The sequence below is a fragment of the Narcine bancroftii genome, chromosome 7, assembly GCF_036971445.1.
Source record: "Narcine bancroftii isolate sNarBan1 chromosome 7, sNarBan1.hap1, whole genome shotgun sequence".
NCBI lineage: Eukaryota > Metazoa > Chordata > Chondrichthyes > Torpediniformes > Narcinidae > Narcine > Narcine bancroftii.
Genome location: NC_091475.1, coordinates 34,664,065 through 34,681,478, shown reverse-complemented (window position 1 = coordinate 34,681,478; position 17,414 = coordinate 34,664,065). Strand labels below are relative to the sequence as shown.

Genomic DNA, 17,414 nt, shown 5'->3' with positions numbered 1-17,414 from the left:
TTTTCCTGTCCTGTGCATTGGCACCTTCATGCCAGACCAGTCAGAATGCTCTCCATAGCACCACTATAGAAATGTACGAGTCTTTTGTGACATTCAAATCTCCTCAAACTCCTCATAAAGTTTAGCTGGTGGTTACTACAGTAAATCTTATGAGCTTATGTTTCAGAAATCTGATAAACTTAAACCTTGATCTTATTTTTGTTGTGACCAACTCACGAATTTGCATCAAATAGGAAAAAGATGTTTCATCCAATGTTATGGTGAATTCTAAAATAAGAGTTCAGCTCAAATACAGGTACAGCAGACAGGACCTGAGGAATGGATTCCTCCAAACAATTGGAAGGATGAATTGTTTGAAATAACCTTGTGAAACACAGCTTTAAATGCATTGTTTAAAGAGCAATTTGTAAGAGAAGTGTAGACATTCTTTTCTTTGGCTTGGCTTCGCGGACGAGGATTTATGGAGGGGTATGTCCACATCTGCTGCAGGCTCGTTGGTGACTGACAAGTCCGATGCAGGACAGGCAGGCATGATTGCAGCGGCTGCAAGGGAAAATTGGTTCGTTGGGGTTGGGTGTTGTTCTGGCAGTGAATTGTATTTAAATATCAAAGCTGCGCAAGATCATTAGTATGCAGGGATCATATTAGAGAAGACATTCTCTGGTAATTCCCATCACATGGTAATAACATAATAAAAGGTACTGCGATGTGTAGTGAGGCTGACATTATATATAATTGTAGCATTCACTTGCTCTCTCTCCCCCCTCACCACCCCTTGCTCCCCTCCCTCCCTCTCCCCTTGATCCCCTCCCTCCCTCCTCCTTCCCTCCCTCTCTCCCTTCTTTCTTCCCTCTCCCCTTCTTTCCTTTCTCCTCCGTTAGGCTTCTCCTTTCTCCCCCTCCCCTCCCCTCCCTCCCTCCCTCCCCTCCCCTCCCCCCCCTCCCCCCCCCCTCTCCCCCCTCCCCCCCTCCTCTCCCCCCCCCCTCTCCCCCCCCCCTCCCTCCCCTCCCCCCCTCCCTCCCTCCCCCCCTCCCTCCCCCCCCTCCCTCCCCCCCCCCCCCCTCCCCCCCCCTCCCTCCCCCCCCCCCCCCTCCCCCCCCCCCTCCCTCCCCCCCCTCTCCCTCCCCCCCCTCTCCCTCCCCCCCCTCCTCCCATCCCTCCCCCCCCTCCCTCCCCCCCCTCTCTCCCTCCCCCCCCCCTCTCCCTCCCCCCCCTCTCCCTCCCCCCCCTCTCTCCCCCCCTCCCCCCCTCTCCCTCCCCCCCCTCTCTCCCTTTCCCCGACTCTATCTCTGTATGTTTCTTTTTTTCTCTCCCCTATTCACCTCGCATCCTCCCTGCTCAAGTTTGCAACAAATCACGCTCGAAGTTTCTCCCATTTGAGCATCAATCACCGCCCAGATTCTTCCACCACTATCCAGAAGGCACTTCGACCCGTGGCTCCCCGGATTGAGCCGCATCCATCGTTGCCTGGTAACTGATCAGGCATGGAGGCCAATGGTGAGTGAGAAAAGCTGAACGAGGTCCTGGTAGTTAAACTGAGCGCTTCGTAGAGAAGACGGGGAGTGAGTGTTTGTCGAATAAGACATGGGAATGAAGTTGAGAGAGGGGGAGAAGGGGAGGGAGCGCCTGGCAGAGGGGGGAGACGGGGAGGGAGCGCCTGGCAGAGGGGGAGACGGGGAAGCAGCGCCTGTAGAGGGGCGAGGGGAGGGAGCGCCTGGCAGAAGGGGAGACGGGGAGGGAGCGCCTGGCCGCGGGGGAGACGGGGAAGGGAGCGCCTGGCCGCGGGGGAGACGGGGAGGGAGCGCCTGGCCGCGGGGGAGACGGGGAGGGAGCGCCTGGCCGCGGGGGAGACGGGGAGGGAGCGCCTGGCCGCGGGGGGGGAACGGGGAGGGAGCGCCTGGCCGCGGGGGGGACGGGGAGGGAGCGCCTGGCCGCGGGGGAGACGGGGAGGGAGCGCCTGGCCGCGGGGGAGACGGGGAGGGAGCGCCTGGCCGCGGGGGAGACGGGGAGGGAGCGCCTGGCCGCGGGGGAGACGGGGAGGGAGCGCCCGGCCGCGGGGGAGACGGGGAGGGAGCGCCCGGCCGCGGGGGAGACGGGGAGGGAGCGCCTGGCCGCGGGGGAGACGGGGAGGGAGCGCCTGGCCGCGGGGGAGACGGGGAGGAGCGCCTGGCCGCGGGGAGACGGGGAGGGAGCGCCTGGCCGCGGGGGAGACGGGGAGGGAGCGCCTGGCCGCGGGGGAGTCGGGGCGGGAGCCCTGACCGCGGGGGAGTCGGAGAGGGGGCGCCTGGCCGCGGGGGAGACGGGGAGGGAGCGCCTGGCCGCGGGGGAGACGGGAGGGAGCGCCTGGCCGCGGGGGAGACGGGGAGGGAGCGCCTGGCCGCGGGGGAGACGGGGAGGGAGCGCCTGGCCGCGGGGGGGGACGGGGAGGGAGCGCTGGCCGCGGGGGAGACGGGGAGGGAGCGCCTGGCCGCGGGGGAGAAGGGGAGGGAGCGCCTGGCAGAGGGGGGAGACGGGGAGGGAGCGCCTGGCAGAGGGGGAGACGGGGAAGCAGCGCCTGGTAGAGGGGCGAGGGGAGGGAGCGCCTGGCCGCGGGGGAGACGGGGAGGGAGCGCCTGGCCGCGGGGTAGACGGGGAGGGAGCACAGGTAGAAGGGGAGACGGGAGGTAGAAGGGGAGACGGGGAGGGAGCACAGGTAGAAGGGGAGACGGGGAGGGAGCACAGGTAGAAGGGGAGACGGGAGGGAGCACAGGTAGAAGGGAGACGGGAGGGTGCACAGGTAGAAGGGGAGACGGGGAGGGAGCACAGGTAGAAGGGGAGACGGGGAGGGAGCACAGGTAGAAGGGGAGACGGGGAGGGAGCACAGGTAGAAGGGGAGACGGGGAGGGAGCACAGGTAGAAGGGGAGACGGGAGGGAGCACAGGTAGAGAGGGGAGACGGGGAGGGAGCACAGGTAGAAGGGGAGACGGGGAGGGAGCACAGGTAGAAGGGGAGACGGGGAGGGAGCACAGGTAGAAGGGGAGACGGGGAGGGAGCACAGGTAGAAGGGGAGACGGGGAGGGAGCACAGGTAGAAGGGGAGACAGGGAGGGAGTGCCTGGCAGAGGGGGAGATGGTGAGACGGGGTGGGGGTGGGCACCAAGTAGAGCGGAGACAAGGTACGAGTGCCTGACCGCGGGGGAGGACGGGTAGGGAGACGCCTGGCTGCGGGGCAGACGGGGAGCGAGCGCCTGGCCGCGGGGAGACGGGGAGGGAGCGCCTGGCCGCGGGGGAGACGGGGAGGGAGCGCCTGGCCGCGGGGGAGACGGGGAGGGAGCGCCTGGCCGCGGGGGAGACGGGGAGGGAGCGCCTGGCCGCGGGGGAGACGGGGAGGGAGCGCCTGGCCGCGGGGGAGACGGGGAGGGAGCGCCTGGCCGCGGGGGAGACGGGGAGGGAGCGCCTGGCCGCGGGGGAGTCGGGGCGGGAGCGCCTGACCGCGGGGGAGTCGGAGAGGGGGCGCCTGGCCGCGGGGGAGACGGGGAGGGAGCGCCTGGCCGCGGGGGAGACGGGGAGGGAGCGCCTGGCCGCGGGGGAGACGGGGAGGGAGCGCCTGGCCGTGGGGGAGATGAGGAGATGGGTGGGGGGAGTGCCAGGTTGAGGGGGAACGGGGTGGGAGTGCCTGGCAGAGGGGGAGATGGTTTAACGGGGAGGGAGCACCAGGTAGAGGGGGAGACCGGGAGGGCGCACAGGTAGAAGGAGAGACCGGGAGGGCGCACAGTAGAAGGGGAGACGGGGCGGGCGCACAGGTAGAAGGGGAGACGGGCGGGCGCACAGGTAGAAGGGGAGACGGGGCGGCCGCACAGGTAGAAGGGGAGACGGGGCGGCCGCACAGGTAGAAGGGGAGACGGGGCGGCCGCACAGGTAGAAGGGAGACGGGGCGGCCGCACAGGTAGAAGGGGAGACGGGGCGGCCGCACAGGTAGAAGGGGAGACGGGGCGGCCGCACAGGTAGAAGGGGAGACGGGGCGGGCCGCAACAGGTAGAAGGGGAGACGGGGCGGCCGCACAGGTAGAAGGGGAGACGGGGCGGCCGCACAGGTAGAAGGGGAGACGGGGCGGCCGCACAGGTAGAAGGGGAGACGGGGCGGCCGCACAGGTAGAAGGGGAGACGGGGCGGCCGCACAGGTAGAAGGGGAGACGGGGCGGCCGCACAGGTAGAAGGGGAGACGGGGCGGCCGCACAGGTAGAAGGGGAGACGGGGCGGCCGCACAGGTAGAAGGGGAGACGGGGCGGCCGCACAGGTAGAAGGGGAGACGGGGCGGCCGCACAGGTAGAAGGGAGACGGGGCGGCCGCACAGGTAGAAGGGGAGACGGGGCGGCCGCACAGGTAGAAGGGGAGACGGGAGGCCGCAAGGTAGAAGGGGAGACGGGGAGGCCGCACAGGTAGAAGGGGAGACGGGGAGGCCGCACAGGTAGAAGGGGAGACGGGGAGGCCGCACAGGTAGAAGGGGAGACGGGGAGGCCGCACAGGTAGAAGGGGAGACGGGGAGGCCGCACAGGTAGAAGGGGAGACGGGGAGGCCGCACAGGTAGAAGGGGAGACGGGGAGGCCGCACAGGTAGAAGGGGAGACGGGGAGGCCGCACAGGTAGAAGGGGAGACGGGGAGGCCGCACAGGTAGAAGGGGAGACGGGGAGGCCGCACAGGTAGAAGGGGAGACGGGGAGGCCGCACAGGTAGAAGGGGAGACGGGGAGGCCGCACAGGTAGAAGGGGAGACGGGGAGGCCGCACAGGTAGAAGGGGAGACGGGGAGGCCGCACAGGTAGAAGGGGAGACGGGGAGGCCGCACAGGTAGAAGGGGAGACGGGGAGGCCGCACAGGTAGAAGGGGAGACGGGGAGGCCGCACAGGTAGAAGGGGAGACGGGGAGGCCGCACAGGTAGAAGGGGAGACGGGGAGGCCGCACAGGTAGAAGGGGAGACGGGGAGGCCGCACAGGTAGAAGGGGAGACGGGGAGGGAGTGCCTGGCAGAAGGGAGACGGGGAGGGAGTGCCTGGCAGAAGGGGAGACGGGGAGGGAGTGCCTGGCAGAAGGGGAGACGGGGAGGGAGTGCCTGGCAGAAGGGGAGACGGGGAGGGAGTGCCTGGCAGAAGGGGAGACGGGGAGGGAGTGCCTGGCAGAAGGGGAGACGGGGAGGGAGTGCCTGGCAGAAGGGGAGACGGGGAGGGAGTGCCTGGCAGAAGGGGAGACGGGGAGGGAGTGCCTGGCAGAAGGGGAGACGGGGAGGGAGTGCCTGGCAGAAGGGGAGACGGGGAGGGAGTGCCTGGCAGAAGGGGAGACGGGGAGGGAGCGCCAGGTCGAGGGGGAGTCGCGGAGGGAACAGTTGGTAGAGATTGGGTAGGAGCCCCTGGCGGAGGGAGAGAATCTGTGTTGAAATGCCTGGCAGAGGTGGGAGGGAGAGGAAGCTCCTGGCAGAGGCGGGCGACGGGGAATGAGAGTCTGGCAGAGGGGTTGATGGAGTTTGTGGTTCAGGGAGATGAAGGCTAAGCAACTTGCAGAAGGGGAGATTAGTGTCAAGCAAACTCTGAGTGAATATATGGTAGAGGAGGAAACAGGAAGTATCTGGCAAAAAGGAAAAGTGAATGACAGGACTCTGGTGGGGAGGCTTGAGCGAGTATCTGGTTGAAGGGGAGTTTCTCTAGCAGTTTTTTTATGCCATGGATTGAGTATTCCTCATCCTCAATGCTCTGTCAATCGCTTTTAAAATCTGCTTCCATTTATCAGCTAGTCTCTCCACACTTCTCCCTACATCTCTTTTCACATCACTCTTTACCCTACTTCAGTTTTACTGGCCATGTGCCATTCCACTCCTCGTCCCTCTTCACTCACTTCTGGTGCATGGTCTTTAAGCGAAACACTGAAAATCTTTTCTCCCTCCATCCCCCCCTCACGTGGTCAACCTGCTGAGTTCCCCCAACATTTTTTTGCTCCTGATTCCAGCATATGCAATCTCTTGTATCTGCTTTTGAGTCATTTTTATCATGGAAATATTGAATGATGTAGATATTGAATCAGTGTAAGAGGGCGACAGTAACAGGTCTCAATGACTACCACCCCGTTGCACTGACCTCCACCATTATTAAATGCTTTGAGTGTCTGGTCATGGAACATTTCGAAGTGCACCTCCCAGAGGCATGGGACGCATTTCAATTTGCCTCTTGAAGAAACCATACCATAGATGATGCTGTTGCCTTGTCTCTCTCCTCCATCTTGACTCACCTGGAGAATGATGCCTCGCACACCAGGCTGCTGTTTATCTACTTCAGCTTAGCCCTTAATATGATCATTCCCCATAGAGAGTACGCTCACAATCACCGTGTGCACATGGATTAACCTCCAGTATTCATGCAGCCCTGCAGCCACATATAGATAAGCCCGAGCTCCAGATCTAAACCTCTGATGTGCTTGGGAACCCTTCTGCATCCTCTTGCATCCGAATTCCAATACCTGGTACCCCTTCAGCCCGTCTTGAGTCAGTCTCCCAACGGTCTGCAGCCTAGAGTGAATCCCTCAACAACAGGTGCCTGCAGCCTCTAGCCTGCATGGGTTCCTCATCTCGAGTCACCAACAGCCTGTGTGTTCTTCAGCTCACAGCCCCTCACTGGTCAGCCACAATGGTCACCATCCTGTGGGTTGTCTCTTTTGCTGCTTCTTCTCAAATGGGGGACGGTATCATTTTCTGGTGCCCTGCGTCAGTCCTCTGTTTCCCTGGAGTCTGTAACCTCTCGTGGCTGCTGCCAATCAGAGACACTGTCATCTTGGACACAAACCCTATGGTTGCAGGACTTTGAAATAAAACCACTCAGTTTACAGGCCATTTAAATCCTGGATGATGGCAGTCAGACTGGGTGATTGGACTCCTTGGGAGTGCTTTGATTCTGCTCCCACTCTCTGCAAGTCTGTGTCAGCAGCAGTGCTACCATTTCAGCAGTTTTGGCAGCGCTGCTGTTTCCTAGAACCCAGGATGTTTTTCTCACACCATATCTTGTGATTATGTCAACAAGACGAAGGCGATGATCATGGACTTGAGGAGGACCAGGAACGATCACCCACTACAACACAGTAATAACTCAGTAATGGATGGAGTAGAGAGCACCAAGTTCATTGGAGTCCACTTAACAAGTCAACATCTCCTCACTTGTCAGAAAGGTGCATCAGTGACTGCACTTCCTGAGAAGACTGAAGTGGGCAAGGCTACCGGCCAATATCATGTCAGCCTTCCTCAGGAGTTCTTTTGAGAGCGTCCTGGCTGGCTGCATCACAGTGTGGTACTGATGCTGTAGAGCAGGGGTGTCAAACTCAAATTCACAGAGGGCCAAAATTAAAAACTTGGACTAAGTCGTGGGCCAAACTAAATATTTATTGAAAATTTTCAACATCTGCATGTTTTCTCTACTTTCAAAATATGTAATGTTAAACTTTTTCTTATTAAAATAAATGTTTAATAATAGTTTTGGTTAAACTCTTTCCAGAAGAAGCATTAACAAATGAGAAATAAAATATTTAATAAATAATATTTCTCTATAGCCTTTAAGCTCCTTTTTAAATCTATTTTTTTTCACAAGCCAACAAGTCAAAAAAATAACAACTTGCTTCAATGAAGCAACTACTGTTATTCTAACAAAGCAGGATAAAGAGCATCCCCTGGGTTTAAGACTGTTATCATCATGGGGAGATTGAAGCGAAGGTTTACTGGTGAGGTGGCACCCTGATAGTCTTTCTTCTTCTGATGCAGTCATCAATCTGAATTGCTAATTTTGTTTTCTTTACATGTCTTGCCTGAGTATTTCTGGCAGTTTTATCAAAGACTAGTTGCAAAATGCTGTGAAAATGAAATTGAATTGACTGAATATGTACTTTTTGTTCATTGTTGCAGTGCATTAAATAATTATTTTTATTTTCACAACGATAAGTGGAAAAAGTGCAGGAATCTACAAAAATCCCTGACTCTGAAGACCCTGATGAAGAGGATATAAATTATATGCAAGAGGGTGAAACTGTTCCAACTGAAGAGGAAGGTGAGAGCTCATAACCATTTCATTAGTTTTGTCAAAGTTCATTCTGAGAGATTGTAAAATTTGATGAAATGAGATTAGAGGTGTGTTGATCAGTTGTCCCAGGGAAAACAGTTGTCTGTCCTTGGGTGCAAAGTGGCTGGCATGATGGGTTGGTCTAGATTAGATCATGGAATTCAGGGTGAATTAGTCAAGAGGATACAAAATTGGCTTGGAGGATGGTGTCAGCAGCTGGTAGGGAATGGTTGTTTTACTTTTGGAGGCCTGTGACCAGTGCTGTGCTGCAGAGATCAGTTCTGGGTCCACTGTTGTTCCTCACCTATATAAGTGGTGGAGAAGACAGCATAGTTCTCATGGTTTGTAATTTTTCAGGGAACTCCAAAATTGATGGTAAGGATGGTGTTCCGAGGTAAAAACAGGTTCTAGATGACCTAGGAAAGTGGGTGAAGGTTTGGGAGATTGATTTTACCGTGGGCATGTGTGAGGTGTTGCATTTTGGAAAGTTGAACCAGTGCAGGACTTGCACAGTAAATGGCAAGATTCCAGAGAATGTTGTAAAAAAGAGACCTTGAGATAAAAGTAAATAATTCCTTGAAAGAGGCAGCACAGGTAGCCAGGGTGGTGGAGCAGACATGCTTGCTTTCGTTGGTTAGTGCATTGAGTATAGAAGTTGGCCAAACAAACAAACCTCACAAAGATTAGCGTATACAGAGCCGTTGTCATACCCACACTCCTGTTCGGCTCCGAATCATGGGTCCTTTACCGGCATCACCTACGGCTCCTAGAACGCTTCCACCAGCGTTGTCTCCGCTCCATCCTCAACATTCATTGGAGCGACTTCATCTCCATCATCAAAGTACTCGAGATGGCAGAGGCCGACAGCATCGAATCCACGCTGCTGAAGATCCAACTGCGCTGGGTAGGTCACGTCTCCAGAAAGGAGGACCATCGCCTTCCCAAGATCGTGTTATATGGTGAACTCTCCACTGGCCACCGAGACAGAGGTGCACCAAAGAAGAGGTACAAGGACTGCCTAAAGAAAGCTCTTGGTGCCTGCCACATTGACCACCGCCAGTGGGCTGATATCGCCTCAAATCGTACATCTTGGCGCCTCACAGTTCGGCGGGCAGCAACCTCCTTTGAAAAAGACCGCAGAGCCCACCTCACTGTCAAAAGACAAAGGAGGAAAAACCCAACACCTAACCCCAACCAACCAATTTTCCCTTGCAACCGCTACAACCGTGTCTGTCTGTCCCGCATCGGACTTGTCAGCCTGAAGAAAACTGAGGTCCTCCATCAGCCAGCTCCCCACCATGACTACCAGCCCCCCCACATCTCCATCGGGCACGCAAAACTCAAAACGGTCAACCAGTTTACCTATCTCGGCTGTACCATTTCATCGGATGCAAGGATCGACAACGAGATGGACAACAGACTCGCCAAGGCAAATAGCGCCTTTGGAAGACTACACAAAAGAGTCTGGAAAAACAACCAACTGAAAAACCTCACAAAGATTAGCGTATACAGAGCTGTTGTCATACCCACACTCCTTTTCGGCTCCGAATCATGGGTCCTCTACCGGCATCACCTACGGCTCCTAGAACGCTTCCACCAGCGTTGTCTCCGCTCCATCCTCAACATTCATTGGAGCGACTTCATCCCTAACATCGAAGTACTCGAGATGGCAGAGGCCGATGGCATCGAATCCACGCTGCTGAAGATCCAACTGCGCTGGGTAGGTCACGTCTCCAGAATGGAGGACCATCGCCTTCCCAAGTTCGTGTTATATGGCGAGCTCTCCACTGGCCACTGAGACAGAGGTGCACCAAAGAAGAGATACGAGGACTGCCTAAAGAAATCTCTTGGTGCCTGCCACATTGACCACCGCCAATGGGCTGATCTCACCTCAAACCGTGCATCTTGGCACCTCACAGTTCGGCAGGCAGCAACCTCCTTTGAAGAAGACCGCAGAGCCCACCTCACTGACAAAAGACAAAGGAGGAAAAACCCAACACCCAACCCCAACTGATCAATTTTCCCTTGCAACCACTGCAACCGTGTCTGCCTGTCCCGCATCGGATTTGTCAGCCACAAACGAGCCTGCAGCTGACGTGGACATTACTCCTCCATAAATCTTCGTCTGCGAAGCCAAGCCAAAGAAAGAAGATAGAAGTTGGCATATCATGTTAGTACAAAACATTGATGAGACCACACTTGGAACAATGTGTGAAGTTCTGGTTACGTAGTAAGGGGAAGGATATTATTATCCAAGAAAAGGTGCAGAAAAATTTCATAAGGATGTTAAATGAGACTGAAGGGCTTGATCTATAATGAAAGTCTAAATAGATTGGAGCATTTTTCCCTTTAATCGTAGGAAATTGAGGATAACTTTGCATAAGTATCTAAATTCCTGAGCAAAATAGGCAAGACCAGTCTTTTTGCTTGAGCAGAGGAATCTGAAATTAGAGGGTGTAGATTTGGGGTGAGATTTAAAAGTAACCAGACTGTTGACATTTTCAGGCAGAGTGGTAGATGTGTTGAACAAGCTGCCAGAGGCAATGGTAAAGCTGGATATATAATTACAATGTTTAAAATACATTTTTAGACAGGTACATGGTTAGGAAAGGTTTAAGGAGAAATGGACCAAACTCAGTCTAATGGGATTAGCTTAGTTAGGCAGCTTGGCCACCATCATAATTTGGCCCGAAGGGCCTGTGTCTGTACTGTGTAATTCAAAATCTCTGTGGTCATGGGAACGGTAACGTAACAGGGTTTGCTAAATTGTGGCAAATGAGTCTCTGAGAGATCAGCATTTAATGATGTATAATTGAGATTGAGTCATATCCTGATAGCCTGCTATACTTATGAAAGAAGACATATGCCAGTTCCAAGTTGTGAATATAGAATCACAGCAGTATATTGCCTTATGAAATTGAATGCTGCCTAGTGGTTGTTAAGAATACCCAAACAATGGATGTCCTTGATGTAGCTGATATAGCCATTTCTGTACCAAGATGAGGAAACCTTTATAAATTGCTAACATTCTGTATTTGTGGATGCAACATCAAATGGGTTTAGGTCACAGAAATGTGAATGCTGATGGGATTTATTTTGTTCTGAATGAATTCAAGATCCTTGAATAACTTTGAACTCGTAGGGACAAGTATTTGATTGATTTTCTATTGTCAAGAACTTCTGTCGCAAATTTGTGCTGGAGAGACTTTGTAAGATCAGGAGCTGAGACTGTTCCGTAGCCTCTGACATACTTTTAAGACACAGTTATTAAGAGGCTTGATTTGCTCATTTACTATGGTGAGAATGAGCAAAAGGAATTCTTTTGATCATGAGGAAATTGCTTAGAGATGATTCTTGTGAGATAAATATGGTACAATAGCAACATAGCCTGGTGTGCATTGTTGCAAGGTCCTTTTGTGTTGCTGAGAGCTGTTAAATTGTTTCCTAATTTGTGGTGGTGGGGGGGGTGTGGAGAGGCGGTGCAGAAGAAGATGACCTGTAGGATAGTCTTCCAATTCAGGAGAGCAGTGTTCTCTTCTTAACTGCAGGGCTCATCCTTCCCAGGAGGGGCCTGGCCTCATTGTCATCACGACCTTGTTCTTTTTTTTACCTACTCCTGCTATACAATGGGAAGATTACAATTTTAAGACAATAATGATGTAGAGGAGAACAGCAGATGGCACCATTGTACTGGATTCACACTTAGTGGCATAACTACAATTGCTGAAAGGCATAATTCTGAATTTTATTTAACCACTTAATTTCTAAGTACAAACACTTGGAGTTTCCATGGTATGCAATAATTCATCTCAGCAGTCCATCGTGCTGTATGTAATCAAGGTACATGATTAATCTCATTACAAAAGTAGTACTTGTTCCTTTTTTTAAATATTTTATTTTTTTATCCATAAATATATATATAGTAAACTTTCCAATTTAAAGCACAGATATGTGTGTGTGTGTGTGTGTAAAACATTTTCTTACAAAAAGCAAACAAAACAACCCCTCCCTCCTCTCTTTCACAATATAAATCTACACATTGTCAGGGGTCACATTTATGTTGACCATAAAAATTCCATGGGGAAACCATTTGCATTTATTCTACAGCAGCATCTATTATTGTCCTTTTTATTATAATTATAATAATAATTGGGCCCCTATATGATCCAAATATGGCTGCCATATCTTGATAAATATGTCATATTTGTCCTTTAAGTTGTATGTATTTTTTTTCCATAGGTATGCAGTTATTCATCTCAGCAGTCCATCGTACTGTATGTAGATGGGAGTCGGATTTCCAAGTAATGGCAATACATTTATCAGCCACTGCTAAGACTATTTTAACAAATTAAATTTGGAATTTAGTTAATTTATTGTTTATTTCATTGAAGTTGCCAAAAATATAAAGCTCCGGGTCGCCCATGAAGGCCATCCATGTTATCCTTGTTAATATTTCATTAATGTCCTGCCAGAAAGGTCTCACCTTCACACATGACCATGTAGCAAGTTTAAAAAAAAAGATCCTATTTCTATCCCGCACCTAAAACAGATCTCTGATATCTCTGATTTTGATTTATGCAACTTCTGTGGTGTGAGGTATAATCGGTGTAGGAAATTATATTGCACTAATCCGTATCTTGCATTTATAATCGATGTCATGCTATCCAAACACCAATGAGGCCAACATCTTTCTATTATTGCAACACCTAGATCCGATTCCCATCCCTCTCTCTCAATCTCTGTAAATCTGGTTTTGCACTTTCATTCTGGAGAACATAGTACAACTTAGTTATAAATTTAGTTGTATTCCCCAGCCAAATTTTTCATTTCATTTCACTAATTTCAGATGGGCCAAGTTTGGCCCTCATCTTTCTCTTAGGAATCATCTTAGCTGGAGAAAACAAAAGAAAGTCCCATTAGCTACTCCATATTTATTTCTTAATTGTTCAAAAGACCTAAGCGATCCCTCCATATAGCAATCATCAACATATCTTATTCCTTTGTCTACCAGAAATTCAATATTTTGTTGCCCAAATTCATGGACAGTAACACATTTTGACATAATGATATTCCTGCTTTTTTTTTTCCAATACACTCATTTATTTCTTGCCATATTCTAATCATATGTATTAATATAGGGTTATCCGTCTTTTTTGTTAACTTAACATTCCATGTAAATAAAGTCCTTTACTGTCTCTTCTATTGAATTCAATCCCATTTAGATCCAAGAATTGAGGGGGGGGGGGGGGCTGTCTCCTTTGAAGAAGAATGAAAAAACATCTTGCTTGTGCTGATTTAAAAAAAACTTCTTAAAATCTGGGAGTCTTAAGTCCTACCAGTTTATAATCCTATGTTAGCTTTTCCAATGAAATTCTCGACCCTTTGTTATTCCATAGGAATAATTTAATAATTTAAATACATTTTTAGGTAGTGTAATAGGTAATGATTGAAAAATATACTGTAATCTTGGCATCACCTTCATTTTAATACAATTTGCTCTTCCTACTAAAGTAATTGGCAAGACTTTCCATTTATGTAAATTTTTCTCTTCTAACAGAAGAGTGAAATTAAATTTATATAAGTTCTGTAAATTATTATTCATCATTATTCCTAAATATTTGATTCCATCTAGCTTTTTGATTCCATTTACCTTTTGATATCTTTCAGAATCAAAATTTATCAGTGGCATTATCTAACTCTTGTCCATATTTATTTTATAACCTGATACTCTTCCATATTTTTTAATACTGTAATTTTTTTCAAGGATTCATCTGTGTCAGACATATATAATAGCACAACATCAGCAAATAAAATAATATTCTGTTCTTCCTGTCCAACTCTGAAGCCCTTAATATCTGATCTCTTCTTATAATCTCCACCAGCAGTTCAATCTGTTACGAGCCCAAAGGACCCCAAAACCCAGCAGCAATAGACATTCACCAAGACAAGTGATTTTTAAAACATAGGTTGTTTTTAATCAACTTTAAACATGAAAATAGAATCAAACTTATCTCTATACTTAACTAACTCGAATTAACTCCCTTCTAATTCTAAGCGCACGTGTATGATGTGTGTGTAAATTTAAGAAAAGTTCTTTGGTTCACAGTTCAATCTCACTTCTCTTTCTTCCAAGTTCTCTGGATGCAGGCAATTTTATACTGTGCACAGAATTTAACATGTATGAAGTTCACCAGGCTTTCGTTCTCGAAAGGTAAATGTTTACCGCTCAGGAAGGTTCTTCTAGGGTTTGCAGAGAAAGATTTGGTGTTCCAGGATTTCCACAATTGAGGTACCACCATTAGTCACCTCAATGTCTCACTGATGAAACTTTCCCCATCAGGGTTTTCCAGATGGTAATCTCTTAAGGCTACCACAGAGCTCATTTCTGTTCCTCTTATTGCAAGAGAAACATCAGACAGATAGCACTTCCAGCCATTCACTGCTTTGGAGCTTTTCATCAGTTTCAACCAACTCTTCCTGGCTTGCACTGTTCAGCTGCTTTCAGTGTCACACACACTAGATGAGAGAGCTTGTTACTACTTCCCTCTCTCTCTTTCTCCAACTGGCTTCCAGAAAGCCCCATGTGACACTCTCACTTGCAAAAACCCCACCTTCTCCAGAAAACAATAGGAGTTAGTCTCTTGGTCAAGCTGTTGCCTTAAGTATTAACAAAACCCAGGAGATGACCTTTCTGTGAGGACTTTACAGAAAGGTACTTGTCTCCAACAAGACAATAGTCTTTCATTTCATGAGTCATTTCAATTAGCACCTACTTGTGAAATGTGTATAACATTCTCCAGTGATCCTGCAATATGAATTCTTCAGTCTTTTAAACAAGATCTGTTTTAAAATGTGTTTATGTATGTAACCTACCCAAAATTTTACCAAATATTACCAAATTCTCCCAAATTATAATCCATCACAAATTGCAAGGATAAAAAGCACTGGGGACAGAGGACACCCCTGTCTACCGACAGATGTGACAGTGCTACAACGATTCCTGGTCATGGTCAACTACCTGAGCAAGTTCATTCTGAACACCAGTGATCTTACCATCCTGCTAAAGCAGTTGATGCACAAAGATGTGGTCTGGAAACAATGACACTTTTTATTACTTTCAATAATATACTTGCAATATGTAACCATTAATCACTGATTATTTACTATACATTCATTATGCAGTTAATTCAGTTATTCACTTTTACCATTGAAGAATTATAATCAAAGCAAGGGCAAAAGATAAGGGTGGTGAGTCATGATGAATCACGTGGCAAGGATACAGGATAGGGAGGATGGGTAAAAGTTAATGTTGGCGGAATATCATGGAGGATGTGGTTTGAAGCATGATTAGCAGCAACCTCCTTTGAAGAAGACCGCAGAGCCCACCTCACTGACAAAAGACAAAGGAGGAAAAACCCAACCCCAACCAACCAATTTTCCCCTGCAACCGTGTCTGCCTGTCCCACATCGGACTTGTCAGCCACAAACGAGCCTGCAGCTGATGTGGACATTTATCCCTCCATAAATCTTCGTCCGTGAAGCCAAGCCAAAGAAAGAAAAAGATAAAGGAATGAGAAATAATGGTGGCAAACCAAAGATTGGTATGCTGCTAAGATGAGGGGTATGATTGATTGAACAAGCAAGGTCAGAATTTAACATGAAAAGAGAATACATGCTGTGTCCAGTGGGTTTGATCAGTGACTTGTTCTCTGACTGCCTCACCCTTTACTTTCAAATAAAGGTTTAACTTTTCTGAAGTATTCTCCACATTGCCTGACTCGTTTTTGAACATCAATTAAACCACAAGAGGTCCTGGGAAGAACAACAATAAATGCATTAAAGAAGCATAGTCATGCCCATCTGTTCTACGTACTTTGACGTATGAAGACTAGTGATGCTAACCTGTGATGCATCACAGTACAGTCTAGGTGCAGCATGCCTGCAAGATGGAAAACCAGTGGCCTTTGCATCCACGTCACTCACCATCATGGAGACCAGATAATGCCCAAATAGAAAAGGAGTTGTTGGCAGTAGTTTTCACCTGCTCAAAATTTAACAACTGCTTTTATAGCAGACCAGTGGCCATAGAGACTGACCACTTACCTCTGGTCACAATTCTGAAAAAGCCAATCCATGCGGCCCCTCCACGATTACAAAGAATGATGCTCAGGCTTCAGAAATACAACATGACTTTAGTTTACAAGTCCGGAAAAGAAATGCACTTAGCCGATGCACTCTCTCATGTTCCAAGGAAATGCACGATCCAAGAGGACACGTTTGATATAATGACAATAATGTACATCTCTTCCTCCTGATTTGAGGAACTGAGACAGTGCACAGCTGAAGATACAACTTTGAGGACATACCTACAGCCCAAGTATGTTTTGAATGGTGGGATGAAACTGGAGCCCCCAGGAAAAATCCCAGCAGACATGGGAGAATATACAGACAGGGCAGGATTGAACTCTAGCCTTGGGCTAACTGCACTGAAAGAACTTCATTTGCATGAATATATAAACCTTAAAGCATTTTACTTTTTTCAATCATATTCTTTGAAAATATTTATCCATTGCTGCATCTGCAGGTTATTCCCACTCCATGGAGCCACCTAAAAGACGGACAATAACATTATAGATAATTAACGCCCCCCTCCTCCAATTTTATGGATAAGCCTCTGGCTGGGGCAACTCTTCCTAAGCAGAGATAAGGAGATACTTTAAGAGAGTCATCTCAATGGCAAGCAGCATCAACTAGCACTTCAACCTGGGTGTTCCCATTGCTGTTTCACAAAACTCCATTCAAACTGCTGCTATGAGCAACGCAACCCCTGGCTGAATATTCTCTCCAATTTTCACCAAAGATTTATGTGTTACTTCAGAGAACATTTACTTTTACAATTTTAAACGTGTATTTTTTTTAAACCATTGGTATTATTTTATTTTTATTTATTTTAATTTTTAAAATGTATCTTTTCTTGATTTTTTTTGCTGTTTGCTTAAGGCTGCTGGTTGGTTGAATTCTGGATATTAGAGTTTTTACTGTAGTTTCCTCCCTTGGTGCTTTTAGCTCACTTTGGAATTTGCCCTTGTTTTCTGATAGGTAGTTCAGCCATTTTTCAATAGTATTACTGTGGATTGTATTGTTTGTTACAGAGCAATCTACAAAGAAGCAAGATAAAAATGCTCCAGAAGAAAGAATACTTTTAGATGACTTTTTCTATGACCATGAAGAAATATGTTCAAAGCCATTCATTTCACCAGAAGCATTGATACCAAAAAATCTACTCACCTTTGTGTATCCTTTGTAAAACTGCACACATAATTTACCCTCAGTTCCAACCTAATGATTATGATT

General features: G+C 49.2%; 1 protein-coding gene across 4 annotated transcripts in view; it reads left to right on the top strand.

Annotated features, from left to right (window-relative positions):
* The first annotated feature begins 1,419 nt into the window (after positions 1–1,419).
* LOC138738724 (cilia- and flagella-associated protein 44-like) overlaps positions 1,420–17,414 on the top strand; it is a 127,084-nt gene continuing 111,089 nt past the window's right edge. For 3 of the 4 annotated variants that reach the window (XM_069889504.1, XM_069889503.1, XM_069889501.1), the window contains exons 1-3: positions 1,420–1,497; positions 7,944–8,048; positions 17,213–17,354. In XM_069889504.1, coding sequence (XP_069745605.1) covers positions 1,485–1,497; positions 7,944–8,048; positions 17,213–17,354 — 260 coding nt within the window. In that variant the 5' untranslated portion in view covers positions 1,420–1,484. Of the gene's footprint in view, positions 1,563–7,943; positions 8,049–17,212; positions 17,355–17,414 lie in introns of all 4 variants that reach the window. The other variant, XM_069889502.1, reaches the window with a different exon arrangement.